The 14,041-nt window shown below is 45.4% G+C and overlaps 1 protein-coding gene across 9 annotated transcripts in view; it reads left to right on the forward strand.

Moving 5' to 3' along the window:
* ZNF516 (zinc finger protein 516) overlaps positions 1–14,041 on the forward strand; it is a 210,666-nt gene that overhangs the window by 126,399 nt on the left and 70,226 nt on the right. For all 9 annotated transcript variants that reach the window (XR_016441376.1, XR_016441374.1, XR_016441375.1 and 6 more), the window contains one exon: positions 7,267–8,748. Coding sequence is in view for 6 of the 9 variants with exons in the window: in XM_090039563.1 (XP_089895689.1) it covers positions 7,267–8,748 (1,482 nt within the window). In the remaining 3 variants the exon portion in view is untranslated. The remainder of the gene's footprint in view (positions 1–7,266; positions 8,749–14,041) is intronic.

A 14,041-nucleotide genomic window follows, 5' to 3' on the forward strand; every position in this document is an offset into this window, starting at 1 on the left:
TTCAAATAGGAATTTTATATGAATGTTGGTAGCTGAAGAGCCATTGTCAAGATGAACTGTATTCTCTCCTACTTTCACAAAGAGTAATTTGGACCGGTTTTAAATAGTGACAGGATATTGAGTTTTTTTGTACAAATGGGGTGCAGAGCTGGCTCTTTCTTAAGGAATTCCTTTAGGAACACTAATGCGCCTAGCAAGCATATTTGAACTAAGCAATTAAAACTGCTGCCAGGATCTGTTTAGACCAGTGGTTTTCAACCTTTTTTTATTTGTGGGCCCTTTTGGAAAGTTTGAATGGAGGCACAGACCCCTTTGACTTGTAAGTATGGGTATTCACATACTTTTGCTTGATCATAGTAATCTTTCGCGGACCCCTTAGACATAGGTCTGCAGACCCCTTTGGGTCTGTGGACTACAAGTTGAAAACTACTAGTTTAGACTCTTTGTATGTCGCACATTGAGGACAGTTTCTTATTTGATGCTGGCACATCAGTTATCCAGTAAGTAGCTACTAAAATAAATTCATAGGATCATAAGAAAGCAGGGCTGGAAGGGAAGTCATCAGGTTATCTAGTCTAGTTCCCTGCTTAGGGCACAGTCATCCCTGACTAAACTATCCCAGCCAAGTGTCTGTCTAGTCTATGCTTAAAAATTCCTGGGAATAGAGATTCTAGGTAGCCTGTTTCAGTGCTTGACCATCTTTATAGTCAGAAAGTTCTTCCTAACTCCAGCCTAAACTTCCTCTGTTGCAGTTTGAGGCCATTGTTCTTAATCCTGTCCCCTAAAGCTACAGAGAAAAGCCTGTCTCCATCCTCTTTATAACCTCCCTTTAGGTATTATTACATCCCCCCTCAGTCTTCTGTTTTCCAGACTAAGTAATCCTATATCTTTCAGTTTAAATTGAAGAATATGCTTTGCAGTAATTTTCAAATAAGCATTGTTTTATTTGTAATATAAAAATAATATATTCTGTATTCAATATCATAGAGTCAGAGAAGTAGGGTTGGAAGGGACCTCCAGAAGTCATCTAGTCCAAACCCCTGCCTGAGGCAGGATCATCCCTATCCAAACTATCCCATACAGCCATAATCTAAGCTCTGCCCCCCGCCCCCCCAATCTATACCAATATGATCATGGGTTAAAATTCTTTCCTCACCCCAAATATGGCAATTGGTCTGATCCCAGGGAAAAGACCCTTTAGCTAGGAACCTCTGGTTTTGCTCCTAGCAGGAACATTGGCACAACACAGTCAAAGTCCCCAGTGCCTCTGGAGAGGCTTAAAAACATCATGGTTCATACAGCAGAAAAGGAGGTAGGGTGAGGGGAGCAGGAGCAACCAGCAAAGCTCAGAAGCATGGAAAATACCCATGGTATAGGCATAGCTACACCTAGCTTATCCCTGACCAAACACTGCTGGCTATTTAATTTCTTCTTGAACACCCCCAGTGATGGAGTCCACAGCTTTCCTAAGCAGTCTATTTCAGTTCTTCAGTATTCTAAGAGTGAGAGAGTTTTTCCAGATATTCAGATGTAAATTTACTTTGCTGCAGCTTCAAGCCGTTGGTCCGTATCCTTCTCTCTGCAGCAGGAGAGAGAAGGTGCTTTCCCTCTTTTTATGTACGCCATTCAAGTATTTGAAGATGGTTATCAGCCTCTTTTCTTCAAGCTGAACATGCCTAGCTCCTTCGTCCTCTCCTCATATGATTTGTCTTCCAAGCCTTGTTCTTTGTTGCCTGCCTCTGGACTCTCTTTAACTTCACACGTCTTCTTTAAAATGTAGAGTTCCGAACTGCACACAGTACCCTAGATGAAGCCTTACCAGTGCTGAGAACAGAGGTGCTATGCTATCACTTCTTGTGTCTTGCTTGCACCTAATGTTTCTATTGATGAAGCCTAAAACCAAATTCACCTTCTGTGTGATTGCATCACACTGCAGACTCATATGGAGTCTAGTCTACCAAGACTTCCAAGTCCTTTCCTGTTGGCATTACTTTTATTTTTTCATGGTGCATAATAAGCTTGTAGAACTCATTGTCACAAGATGTTATTTAGGCTAAAATTTAGCAACACTTAGAAAAGATTTAGACAATAATGTTAATAACAGCACTTAGCATTTTATTAAGTAAACTGTGAATGATCTAAATCCACCTGCTTGAGGGGCATAAAGCAACCAATTTTTTTCTGGACTCAAAAAGAAAATTCCCCATTACACTTTTTTTCCTTTTGACTTTCTTCTGAAACATTTTTTACTAGCCAGTGCCAGAGATGAGATGTTAGTGAGATGGACAGCTAATTTTATCTGATAAGGTGGTTTGTGTTGTCCCAACAAGAAGCTTTGTCCTGACTTTTTCCTATTTCTGTATTTGTTTCAGGTTAAAAAAAAATGAGTCTCCTTTCCATTTCTCTTTTTTCCCTCCCTCCTTGTATCTATGTGATTCCCTTTTCCATCTCAGTGCTGAATAAGCAGCTCTGGGATCTACTTTGGTTACTAGTGATTATTACAAGACTGTTGACATTGTCATGTCAAGCAAAATACCTTTTTCTGAATGGGTTTACATATTCAAAAGATGGCAAGTGCTAACCTCTGGTTCCAATTCAGCCTAGTTTGTAGAGGCACCTTGTTGATTGTGTGTGTATAAACATAAGTTATTTTGAATTGGAATTGGGGACAGTTGGTAAATTGGGGTAGCTCCAGTGATTTCTGTGAAGCTATGATAACTTATCGGGACTGAGCTGGCCTGTTTTCATCTGCTAGAACTGCAGTATGCCAAGCAACACTTTCCATCAGAGGTCCTGATATCAAACTTGTGTATAAATTTAGTGAATAATAGCTTTTATACATTTCCTTTATTGTTCTGCAGTTCCCATCCAGATATCTCTTGTTTCCTTGGCAGCTGCACTAAGCTAGTGTGGACAGAAAGACCAGTAGCATTCTCCATGACTGTAGGCCCCTTTCCTTCTATTCCTTATTAGCAGGGATTCTGGTTTTCTCTCATTTAAAAATTGCAAATTCTCTGATTTTTTTTTTTTTTTTTTTTTTTTTTTTTTTTTTTTTTTTAAAACCCCAAATCTGTGATTACAAATTAAAGGCCCCCAACAGCACCCCCCAGCACTGCTGGTGCACCACACTCCACCCCCACAGCCTCAGCAGCCCTCCTGATGCCCCTCACAACAGCTCCCCAGACCCACAGACATGCACACAAACACCCATCCCAGCAGGTAAGTGGGGGGGGGGGCAAGGTAGGGCAAGGGAAAGGGAAGATGCTGAGGGGGTAGATCAGGCAGCAGGGGGAGTGTGCCCCTGTGCCCACTCCCAGGAGCAGGGCCAGGGTGTTAGGGCAGGGGTGCCACTCTTGTGGGCAACATGCGCTGGCTGGCCTGACGGGGGTGGCACATGGAGGCCACCACTGCAACTCTGCCACTGCACCATGCACTATCATCCCATGGCCACCCACATGGCTTTGTGGGCAAGTAGTGCAGAGTGTAACAGTGGCAGTGCGGTGGCAACCACTGTGTGTGGGTCACGTATGTGCCATCCGGCCGGGGGGGTGGAAAGGGGGACTTGCATGCAGTGGCCGCCACTGCACCGCTGCTTGTGCCCTGCAGCTGGCTGCACGGGTCCGTGGCAGTGCGGGGTGGTGGCTGCATGCTGGCTGTAGGGGCAGGGGGAGGGTGTGTGGGCAAGTGCTGCAGAGCCATGCCTTTTGCCTCTGGATCCTAGAGGCAAGTGAGGCTTGGAGGCTGTGGAGCAGAGCTAGGGAAGCTGGGTGGGGGCTGAGGGAACTGGGGGGGAGGGCGCTGCCAGCCCCAGGTGGCACACAGCAGCCAGGTGCAGGGCTGAGTACAGGGGTGCGCATGCTGCCCTACTGGCTACCCAGAGGAGGGTGGGGCGGACATACAGCTAGCTGCACAGCTCCATGGCTGGCTCTGCAGCAGTGACGAGGGGGTGGCTTACACGTGGCAGCCACTGCTGCTTACACGTGGGGCCGTGCCAGCGGAGATGGCCTCTGTGTACAAAACTTCCCCGCACTGCAGCTGCTGCTGCGGAGCCATGCTCAGAGCTATGTGGCCAGCTGCAGGGCGGCAGTGGCAGCGTGGTGGTGGCCGGGCTGCACACAGCCATCCCCACCACCATCCTGCACTGTGCCATGGCCATGGCCACCACCCACTGCTGTGGCTGCCGTGCTGCCAGCTGCATGGCTCCGCAGCAGTGCAGGGAGGCTTTGTATGCAGCAGCCCTCACCGCTGGCATGGCCCCAAAGATGAGCAGCAGCAGCAGCCGCTGTGTGCCAGCGGTGAGGGCTGCTGCATACAAAATCTCCCCATGCTGCCACGGAGCTGTGCTTGGAGCTGTGCGGCCGAGCGCAGGGGGCAGCAGCAGTGTGGTGGTGGTGCAGGATGGTCATGGGGATGGCTGCGTGCTGCCTGGCCACCACCACGCTGCCGCTGCCCCCTGCCCCTGGCTGCACACCTCTGCGGTGGCGTGGGGAGGCTTTGTACACAGCAGCCGTCTCTGCTGGCATGGCCCTGCAGGTAAGTGGCAGTGGCCACCACATGTGAGCCCCCCCATCCACTATCCCTTGCTGCTGCTGCAGAGCCAGCCACAGAGCTTGGCAGTGGGCTGCATGCCAGTCTCCTCTGCCCCTGGGCAACCATCCAGGCAGCATGCACGCCCCACATCACTTACCCGTAAAGCCGCAGAGGGGCACCCCTGCCCTCATCCCCCGGCCCTGCACCAGGCTGTGGTGTGCCACCTGAGGCTGCAGCACCCCCCCTACTCCCTCAGCCCCCAGCCCTGCCCCACAGCCCCCAAGCCCCACTTGCCTCTAGGGGGGAAGGGCAAGTCCGGGCAGGGCTGGGGATTTCCCACCCTTTCTGCAATCAGCTCTTACAGGCTTGTTCCAAGCCTGCAAGAGCTCTTTGCAAAAGGGGAGAATCTGCGGATTTCTTTCCTAAAATGGGAAATCTGCGTTTTCTCCGTTTTTTTTTTGTTTTTTTTTTAAAAACAGGGAATCCGTAGTTTTCTCCGTTTTTTCTGAGGGAAATAGAAAACCTGGATCCCTGCTTACTAGGTTTTATGGGAGAGCTCTCTTTCCCCTCTGGATTGCAGTCTTCCTGTCATCTCCCATGTCCAGCTGCAAACTGTTCATATTGCTACTGCATGATAATTCAGTTCAGTAACCTTTGCTGACATGGCAAGGTATTTAAGTCTTTCCAGAGTCAGAATACATCAAGGATCTGATTCACACAGGGCTCCACGGTAATAAAGCAGTTGGTCCCTGGTTTCAGTTTATCATAACAGTCCAATTCAGATTCATTGGCAGCTAACCACTGTTTCCCAAATCTACAGACCCAGTGAGCCAACAGTCCCATGGTTCGTCTTGAATCCCTTGCTTATCTTACTGAGCTTAATTTAGCCATTAAGCTGGTGCAGTCTCTATTGATTACTGCTACAATTGAATGGTTTATGATTTACTTTAATTTATTATTTAGAATGTTGATCAAAGGACCCACCTCTTGGAATTGTAAAGTGAAGCCTTAAAATCTTGTTCAAGAGCACAAATATTTTGGGCTATGACAGATGTGCTTTGAAAATAACACAGATGTGCAGTGTCAAATTACACTGCTCATGCAGTGTCTTTGTTTCAAATTGCAAATGTACCTTGTAGTGTTGGGCATGTGCTTTCAGAAAACCTTGCTGCTTGTAACACAGGAAAAACAAGTTTTTTCTGACTTTGCCCCTTTGAGAATTTGAAAGGAAAATGATCTCAACAGAGTGAGCATTCAACCCTGCAAGACTGCAAACCTATGGGTTATTTTTAACCTAATTACACCAAATTAACGAAAAGCTTAAGACTTTTTGCCTGAATTGAAACTGAGGTTAAATAGACTTTATTTGCAGTGAAACGTCAACCAAAGATATACTTGCTACATTGTGCCATTTAGAATAGTGCCTATGGCACCGATGTTATATTAAAGAACCATGCTTGATTTTCTAAAGCACTGGTTTTTATGAGTTGATTTGAGAGCATATACAACTATAGAACAGTTCATTCCTTTTTCTTCTTCACCACTCCCACAGTTATGGTGATCATTTTGGATTGGTGACTATTTAGATGGAACTTAGTTTTCTTATACTTGCTTAACAGTGGCTCATTAACTGCATGTTAATTGAAACTGAAAGTTTGTCAGATGATTCAATTCAGTTACGTGTTAAATGGATTCAGTGAAGTAAGCATTACTGCTGTGATGAAAATCTCTCTGGAATTGATTGTGAACTGATTTGGAGTGATTCAAAGACTTTATCAGTAGCTCTTAAGGATAAGTGTTTTGAGAACTGTTGGAGTTAGGAATGTTCTAAGTAAAACAAATGCTGTTTCCCTCACCTCCTTCCCCTCTGAACAGTCATAAAATGTACCCAGTTCTATTCTGCTCCATTTCTGAAGGTTTTGGTAGATAAAACATCCTTCGAGTTACAAGTTTGAGAACGGGGGGTGGAAAAAAAGAAAATACAAAAAATTTAAAGTCCAGTTTTAGTTCTGCATTTTCAGAATGTGGAAATGTTCAGATCTTTCCCTACAGTAAATCTGCTAGTTGTAAGGTTATATGAAATTTTGTTAAAATAAAATGTGCCAAGTTATAAAAATAAAAACAGACTGGTAAATCAGGAATACCGAGTTACAGAATTTAGGCTGTATAATTCATCCTGTTATACTTCGGCATTGCAAAGGTCTCTGTTAAGTGAACAATTTACTGTATACGCTGTATGTGCTATAAGAGCTTGTATGTTAGGTTTCAGTGTTGAACCAATTTTTATTGGTGTTATAAACCTTTTGAAAATAGTAGCTTGTAATGGAAACACTGACAGACCTTTAACTAGTATATTCTTATCTGGCTCCATTATCTTTGTTTTGGTTAAAGCATTAAATAGCTGCATATTTGTTTATCTCTTTCTCACTCAGAATTTTAACAAGTGTGGATTATTGAACTGCTCTTTCTTTAAAATGTCATGAACATGCAGCATCAGATAGTTTGTCTAAATTTCACAGTGATGTTTTCAAAGTAAATTGAACTCAGCATCTTATTCCCATGATTTTCCTACTTATACAACGCATTTAATCTGTTGTATGTCACTATGATGCTAATAATGGAAAAACTTTCCAAAGTTTGCTTCCCTTCTCTTATTTTAAAATCAAATTTTCATGTTTTGGTATGTGCTTCTTTTAACATAGAATGATAATTTGGTTTTTCATTTGTTTAATTCAGGTGGAAAGCCGTACCACTGCAGTCTTTCTCAAGGAGAGACACCGATGGTGACATCTCAGGTGGACGATCTTCCTAAACCTGGAAGTGACAATGCCAGAGAAAGTGATGCCAATGAATCTAAAGCAGAGATACCAGCTTTGATATCTGCACTGGAAAACAAGATCAAAGAGCCCTTTCCAGAATACGAAGATCAGAGATGTTCTCCAGGCTTAAAGATGCCAGCATTTCAACAAAGCCAAGAGCCTCCTTGCTCCAGCAGCATTGCTGACCTTGCTTCCGGCAGGGGCCAAACACCTTCAGACATGGTAATAGACTTGAAAACCTCAGTGGAAATGCAGGCTAGTCACTCTAAAGAAAACTTGCCACATAGAGAGTACCCCATGGTAGAAAAAGGTGGAGAGGCCCAAGAAATGGTTCTGCTAGATTTGAGTGAGAAATCAACAAGGGATGATTTATGCAATAAGGGTTTTACCTCATCCTTGCAGGCTGCTTTGATTGTTCATCCATGTCCTTTCTGCAATCACAAGACCTATTACCCTGAAGTCCTGTGGATGCACAAAAGAATTTTGCACAAAGTCAGCTGTAACTCAATGGTTCCTCCATGGGTTCAACAAAATGGATTCAAGAGTATTAAGAACAACATGATTTTCCTGGCAAGAAATGGACGCACTGGCCCTCCTCCTGTCCTTGGGGGTAAAGAATGCCACCCTTTGCCCATTGCCAGATTTACACGCACTCAAGTGCCAAGTGCGTTGCCAGGATCCAAAAGCAATTCTTTCCCGGTTGGGATGTCTACTAAGCCTGGGAATATCCACCAGTCTAAGGACAGCCATTCATTTGGCCACTGTGGTCCACGGTCATCAGGTCTCGATGGGTACAGGCCAGCCAAATTGAACAATACCCAAGAGCAGTACAGCATAGCAGCACAACAGTCTCAGTTAAAGAATAAATATGACATAAACTCCAAACTTATGCAAGCAGGAAGCTTTAACAGAGGCCTAACGCCTACCCATACAGTCATAACTAGGCCCAACACCCAGCCTGCAAACAGTAAACAAGTGGAAAAGTATGTGGTTCCCCAAGGAAATGCTGGTTTTACTCCTTCAGGTAAGCACTGTGCATCTGACTCCTTGAAGGCCAAATTCAACCCCCCATCTCAGTATCACCCTCTGTGTAAAACTGAGCAGTACAGTAAACATGAAGAGCCATCAGTGCCTCAGCAGGAATCTCATACAAAGGCTGGAAATGAGATGAGGACATTGGCAAACTGCACAACAGGAGCAAGAGCAAGTCCACTAATGCACCCTCAGCTTAGTGCAGCAGGAGCTTCTCCAGGTTTACACTCCAACAAACAAGAACCGGCATCAGATGATCATGAAAAACGTTTGGACATTTTAAATATCTTTAAGACATACATTCCAAAGGACCTTGCTTCATTGTACCAAACCTGGGGTGCCAACAGCCCTGCACTGGATCATGCAGGTAAGGCTGTTAGACGTTTATCCATAGCTGCTGATCTTGCTTTTGTTTTATTATGATCTATCCTATTGTTTTACTGTTTCTTCCTTCACTAATCTTTTAGTTCCTGGGTAGGTATCAAATAATTTGCTTATTTCCTGTAGTATTATAGACTTCCCTCTCCCATACTGTGCGACATTTCTATCACAGGTCAAATGCGTTTGGTTCTATCTCTTAAGAGTATTACCATTGCTTTATCCCATTGCTTGAAGTAGGCCAGGGTTACACAGATGTTCTGTTGCACTTAAGAACCTGGTGATAGGCTGGTTCTGGCACACATTATAACTTTTTCATGTTGGGCAAAATAAACATCCTCTAGGGCTTATTCCTCATGATGTTAGTTAAGAGATTTGTTCAATTTTCTCAGCACAGAATTTTTCCAGGAACAGACAGCGATAATCACACATCAGTGTTCTTTGTCTTTCTAAACAAAGAATCCTAAGACCTTCCTTGTCTATATCTTTCAAAAGAAGAAAGTAGTATTTTCCAGGTGACTCTCTTGGTCTATTTTTGTGCTTAATTTTACAGAGATGTATCTGTCAGATCATGTGGAGATGAAAAGCAAGCCTGTAAAGAGTCGATTAAAAGTTCAGAGGCTAGTTTCTTCTAAAGTAATTTTACAGACAGGATTCAAAAAAGTAGAATGACTCTCTCTTACCTCTCACTACCACCCCTTATGAAATCCTGTTGAGTTTTAAAATTAACTGCCACCCTGTATTTCTCCAACTTCCAGCCAGATGTTTCTTGTGCTAATGAAAATTAAGGAGTAACCCTAGTTTCTTACTGTTTTGGGGGAGCGGAGTGTGGCCAAAACAACCTCGTCTCCCTCTTCCCTCCCCACACAAAAGAAAAAAAGAAAAAATATCCCATACTATACCATAATTTTTTTGGTAAACCTTAAGATTTTATTCTACACTCTTCTTTCAGAAGGAACAGCATAGCATAAATCTTTTTTGGAATTAATTTCACATAAACAGAACGTCTTTTGTCACATCTTTACTCTAGAAACTCAGGATTTTCACCCCTGCAGCTGAAAGCTGCTAAGACATCATCTAATAAGGGAGGAGGTGGTGTGAAGCTTTCTGTTTTTATTAAATGGAGGTAAGCAAGAGTTAGTGTTCAGATTTTTATAAATAAAAAACCAGGATGGCTTTAACTAGGGAAGAGTAGAATATAAGGGCAAGTTTGCTGGAGTGCTTGTGTATATATACATGAACATTTTGTCAGTTAGAGGGTGAGAAGGGACAGAGAATTCATATTGGTTGGTCAGGGTTTTTCTAGGAGGTCTTTTGGGGAGGGCAGGATGGCAGCATATGGCAGGTCTGCTGAGGAAATAGCCTGTGAGGTGCACATCTTAGCCAGCCTGTTGTCAGTTTTGCTCGATCAGTTGATGATTAATGATACTGACCTTTGCAAAACATTGTGTGATCTATGGATGAAAAGTGCTATGTAAGGGCTAGGTGTTATTTATTATTCTTCTTGTTAATTGGCTGATGCTTCCTTCAGTTGGCCAGAGTCTATGGAAGTTAACAAAAAGTGGCACAAAGCAAACAGGGAGCAGAGACGTTTCCTTGAATGCATGGTTCTTCTGTAATTTTTTCTTCCATTGTCAGGTAGTTCTCATACTGCACTTGGGGCATTCAGTAAAACATTTCCACTATTACAGATATTAGCTGTTAGTTCCACCAAAGTCTGTAATTCCCTTTTGTGCCTTTTGCTATTTCTTGCTTTAACTTGAAACTGGTTGTGGTGGTCAGATTTTAGGATTGTGTGGCCTGGTTTTCATGCAGCCTGTGAATAGATTTCTGGATTGCATTTTGTATATCGCTTACAGGTCAGTGCTGCTGCTTCTAATCAATTGGTATGATACTATATATTTTTCATAGCACTAGAATAAAATTGCTGCACCTGAAAGGGATAGATTCTACCTACTAGAATAATGTAGTAGGCCTATCTCAATTCTACCTGTAATTGCTAGCAATCCCAGAATTAGCTCAGTGAGTCTTTGCTGCTTATACATTATACAAGCAAGTTTTCATTTTGCTAAGCTATATCTTTTTGTCATTACAACAAAACAAGAATTCTAAAGGTTGCATGATTTTTTTTTCAACCTAGACACTCCATTCTTAATTCTAGATGTAATAGTAATGCATTTCATGCAAAGCACTAGTTTTAAGCCACATGGAATGTTCCATTTTAAGTGTTATATGTGTGCTGCTAGTTTCCATGGTTCAAATTGGCTGGAAGTACTCTTGAGGCCAGTGCACAATTTTCTCTCATGCTAGTTATGCAGTTCCTTGGAGAGAAGATTGCAAGTACTGCTGCAGTGCTGACAGTAGATTTTAGATCTTCTACAGCAGTGGTCACCAACTGGTGGATCCCGATTGACTGGTCAATCCCAGAGCCTCTGACAGTCTATCTCAGTCTGGGGAGGCATGTGTGTGCTGAGCCCCCTGAGACTGACAGTCAGAGGCTCCATATTGGGAGTGGCTGGATGCACATGCAGAGTGGCCAGGATGCAGTCCAGGAGAGGCAGCAGGACCCATGTGGTGGGCTGAGCCATGCCTCCTGCCATCAGGGCCGGGCCAGGTGAGTGGAGTGATCCCCCTCTGCCCTGTGGTCAGGGAGGGGGTGGGGCATCAGGAGCAGGGATGAGTGGGGCCCTGGCAGGGCCGGGGGAGAGTAAGAACCCAGGTGGCTGGTCCGGGTGCACAGGGGCCTCCCATGCTGTATGCACCCTGGTGGAGACCCAGGGGCAATGTGCCCTTCTGCTGCTGATGCACACTGGGCTTTGCGCCCCAAGCTGCGTGCACGCATAGGGTGGGGGTGGTGCAGCCCATGGGCCTCTGCTGGGGTGCATGCAGTGGCAGGAGCCCCCTGTGTACCTGGGCTCTGACCCAGCCTGGTCGGGGCTCCACTCAGCTGTTGGCAGGGGGTGTGGGGGCATAGGCAGTGGAAGGGGTGCTAAGCCCCTACCCATGTGGGGCACCAGTAGGGCTGCAAGGCAGCCTGGCTGTGGGCTTCAGGAGGCTGCAATGGGGGTGGGGAGAGGCACATGCAGCAGTGATGGGGAAAGTGGAGCTTGGGCTGGTGCTGCACAGCTGGGGCAGGTGCAGGACAGAGCCATGAGTGGCTCATCTGGGGGAGGCGTGGGGAGGAGGTGAGACAGCCTGGGAGGGCATGGGGTGCATGCCCCCAGATCCGCACATGGGGCAGGGCGGGGCGGGCTGGGGCTCGGGTGGTGCCAGGCTCAGCTCTTTGGCCACGTGGTGGTGCTGGGAGGAAGCAGCAAGGCTACAGTGAATTTTTGGGTGCCTGCAGTCCTGCTCCAGCATTGCCACTGCTGCTGCCCTGCCCTATGGGGAAATCTGGGGACACGAGCCCCCCCATGCCCTTCCGGGATGCGCGCACCCCCCAGATGAGCCCCCAGAATCTCCGTCCTGTGCCTGCCCCAGCTGTGCAATGCCAGCCCCTGCTCCACTTCCTCCCTCCCCCCACTGCTGTGGGCAGGAAAGTTCAAGGCCCCAGCAGTGAGGGGAGTGGGGCACCGGTACATGCCCCCTGGGTCTTCTCTTGTCCCCCATTCCTCCAAGCCTCTGCTCCTGCCTGTGCCCTTCTCCCCTTACTCCTGGGGCCTCTATCTGCCCTGCTGCCCCATGGCCCCTTCCCCCCACAGACTTATCTGCTGGGGGGTGCACCCCCAAATTATTTTTTCTCCCTCTGCCTCAATCTGCCCCTCCCTTCCCTCCACACAGACTGACCTGCGGGGTGGGGAGGGGGAGAGGGGAGGCAGCAGCATAGGGTAGATCTTGGGCTGCTTTTTTCATTCAAAAAGTGATCTATCCAAAAAGGTTGGAGACCCCTGTTCTACAGCATGATCACTGGATCATGGCTTAAGAAATGGTTTCTTTGTGTATTTGAGGAGCTCATTTTGCCATTTTATTATCTGTAGCATGGTAGTATGGAATGATTTATTATAGGAAGGGGTGTATCTGTTGTCCTGGCCTTCCTGTGTGTCCAGAGTTCAGGCCTCTGAGTTCAGAGTTTTCACAGGAAAACCCAGATACTCACTTTTATTGGCAAGACCTTGATTTCCTAACATCCCTTTTTGCTTCAGTGGACTTTATCCTGAGAGAGAGTCGTTGTCTTCTGGCAACAGCACCCATTAATTCTAAATCCCTAAAATGCATAAGCTTATGATTTTTTGGGGGGGAGGAGAGGGGGAGGTTGTGGGTTTTTATAGAATGACAGAAACGTTTGGAAATATTCCAGTTCTCTTGCTTGCTTTTTAAAGAATAGCTATAAAGCAACATGGAGGCATTAAATGAGTTCTTAAGTTGTGTTCATGTCTAGCTGGTTATCTGGGAAAATTCAAGCTGTTTTGGGGAGGGGGGAGCAAAAAACAAAACAAAACCTTTGCTGTACTTTCTGTCTTGGAAATGTCATGTTGAGTGGCAAAATCACCACTTGTTTTTAATATTGCAAGCTCTAGCCTTCTAGCATCCTCCAGTTGAGCATTATGTAAGACATTTAAACATATAATGCACCCTTTGTTGTTTAAAATCTTCATTTTAGGGTGACTTGATATAACCCCCCCCCCATACTAATGTCAGAAAGGTTCAGTTTTTGGGGTTGCTACCACAGCTGACTAAATATTATTTGCGAGCAGTAGACTATTTAAAAAAAAAAAAGAGAGAGAGAGAAATCAAACATCTTTTCAGATGTGGAGTTTGAACGTTGTACAGAGGTGTTGAACCACCACTTTTCTAAAATGCTAAAATATTACCAGCCACATGAATGTGATCAGTAGCTACACCAGTGAGTCTCAACCAGGGTTCCGCAAGATCCTTTGAAGGGTGTTACAGAAAGCATGAGGAGACACTTTTTCCCCCAGTTATTATCACTGAACTTCCATCGGTGAACCACACGATTTTCCTGCCCTTCAGTGTCAAATTCCTCTAATGGTCGTGCTTCTACTAAAGCTATCCTCTGTTCTAAAGTGACTTTGGGCAGGGCTGCCCAGAGGGGGAAGCAACTGGGGCAATTTGCCCTGGGCCCCTGCAAAGCAAGGGCTCCCTGCTTTAGCTCCTGTCTGTACTGCTGGTCCCTACCCTGTGACATTGCTCACCCAAATTTTTGGCATTTTGTTTTCATAAAAAAGAGGATATCAGTGTAGAGTGTACGATGACACCGAATCATTCTCAACATGTCATTGTGACGTTATGGGACCCGCCCCCGACCAGGAAGTAGATATTAT

The sequence above is a fragment of the Crocodylus siamensis genome, chromosome 3 (assembly GCF_052110815.1).
Source record: "Crocodylus siamensis isolate JL-2025a chromosome 3, ASM5211081v1, whole genome shotgun sequence".
Classification (NCBI taxonomy): Eukaryota; Metazoa; Chordata; order Crocodylia; family Crocodylidae; genus Crocodylus; species Crocodylus siamensis.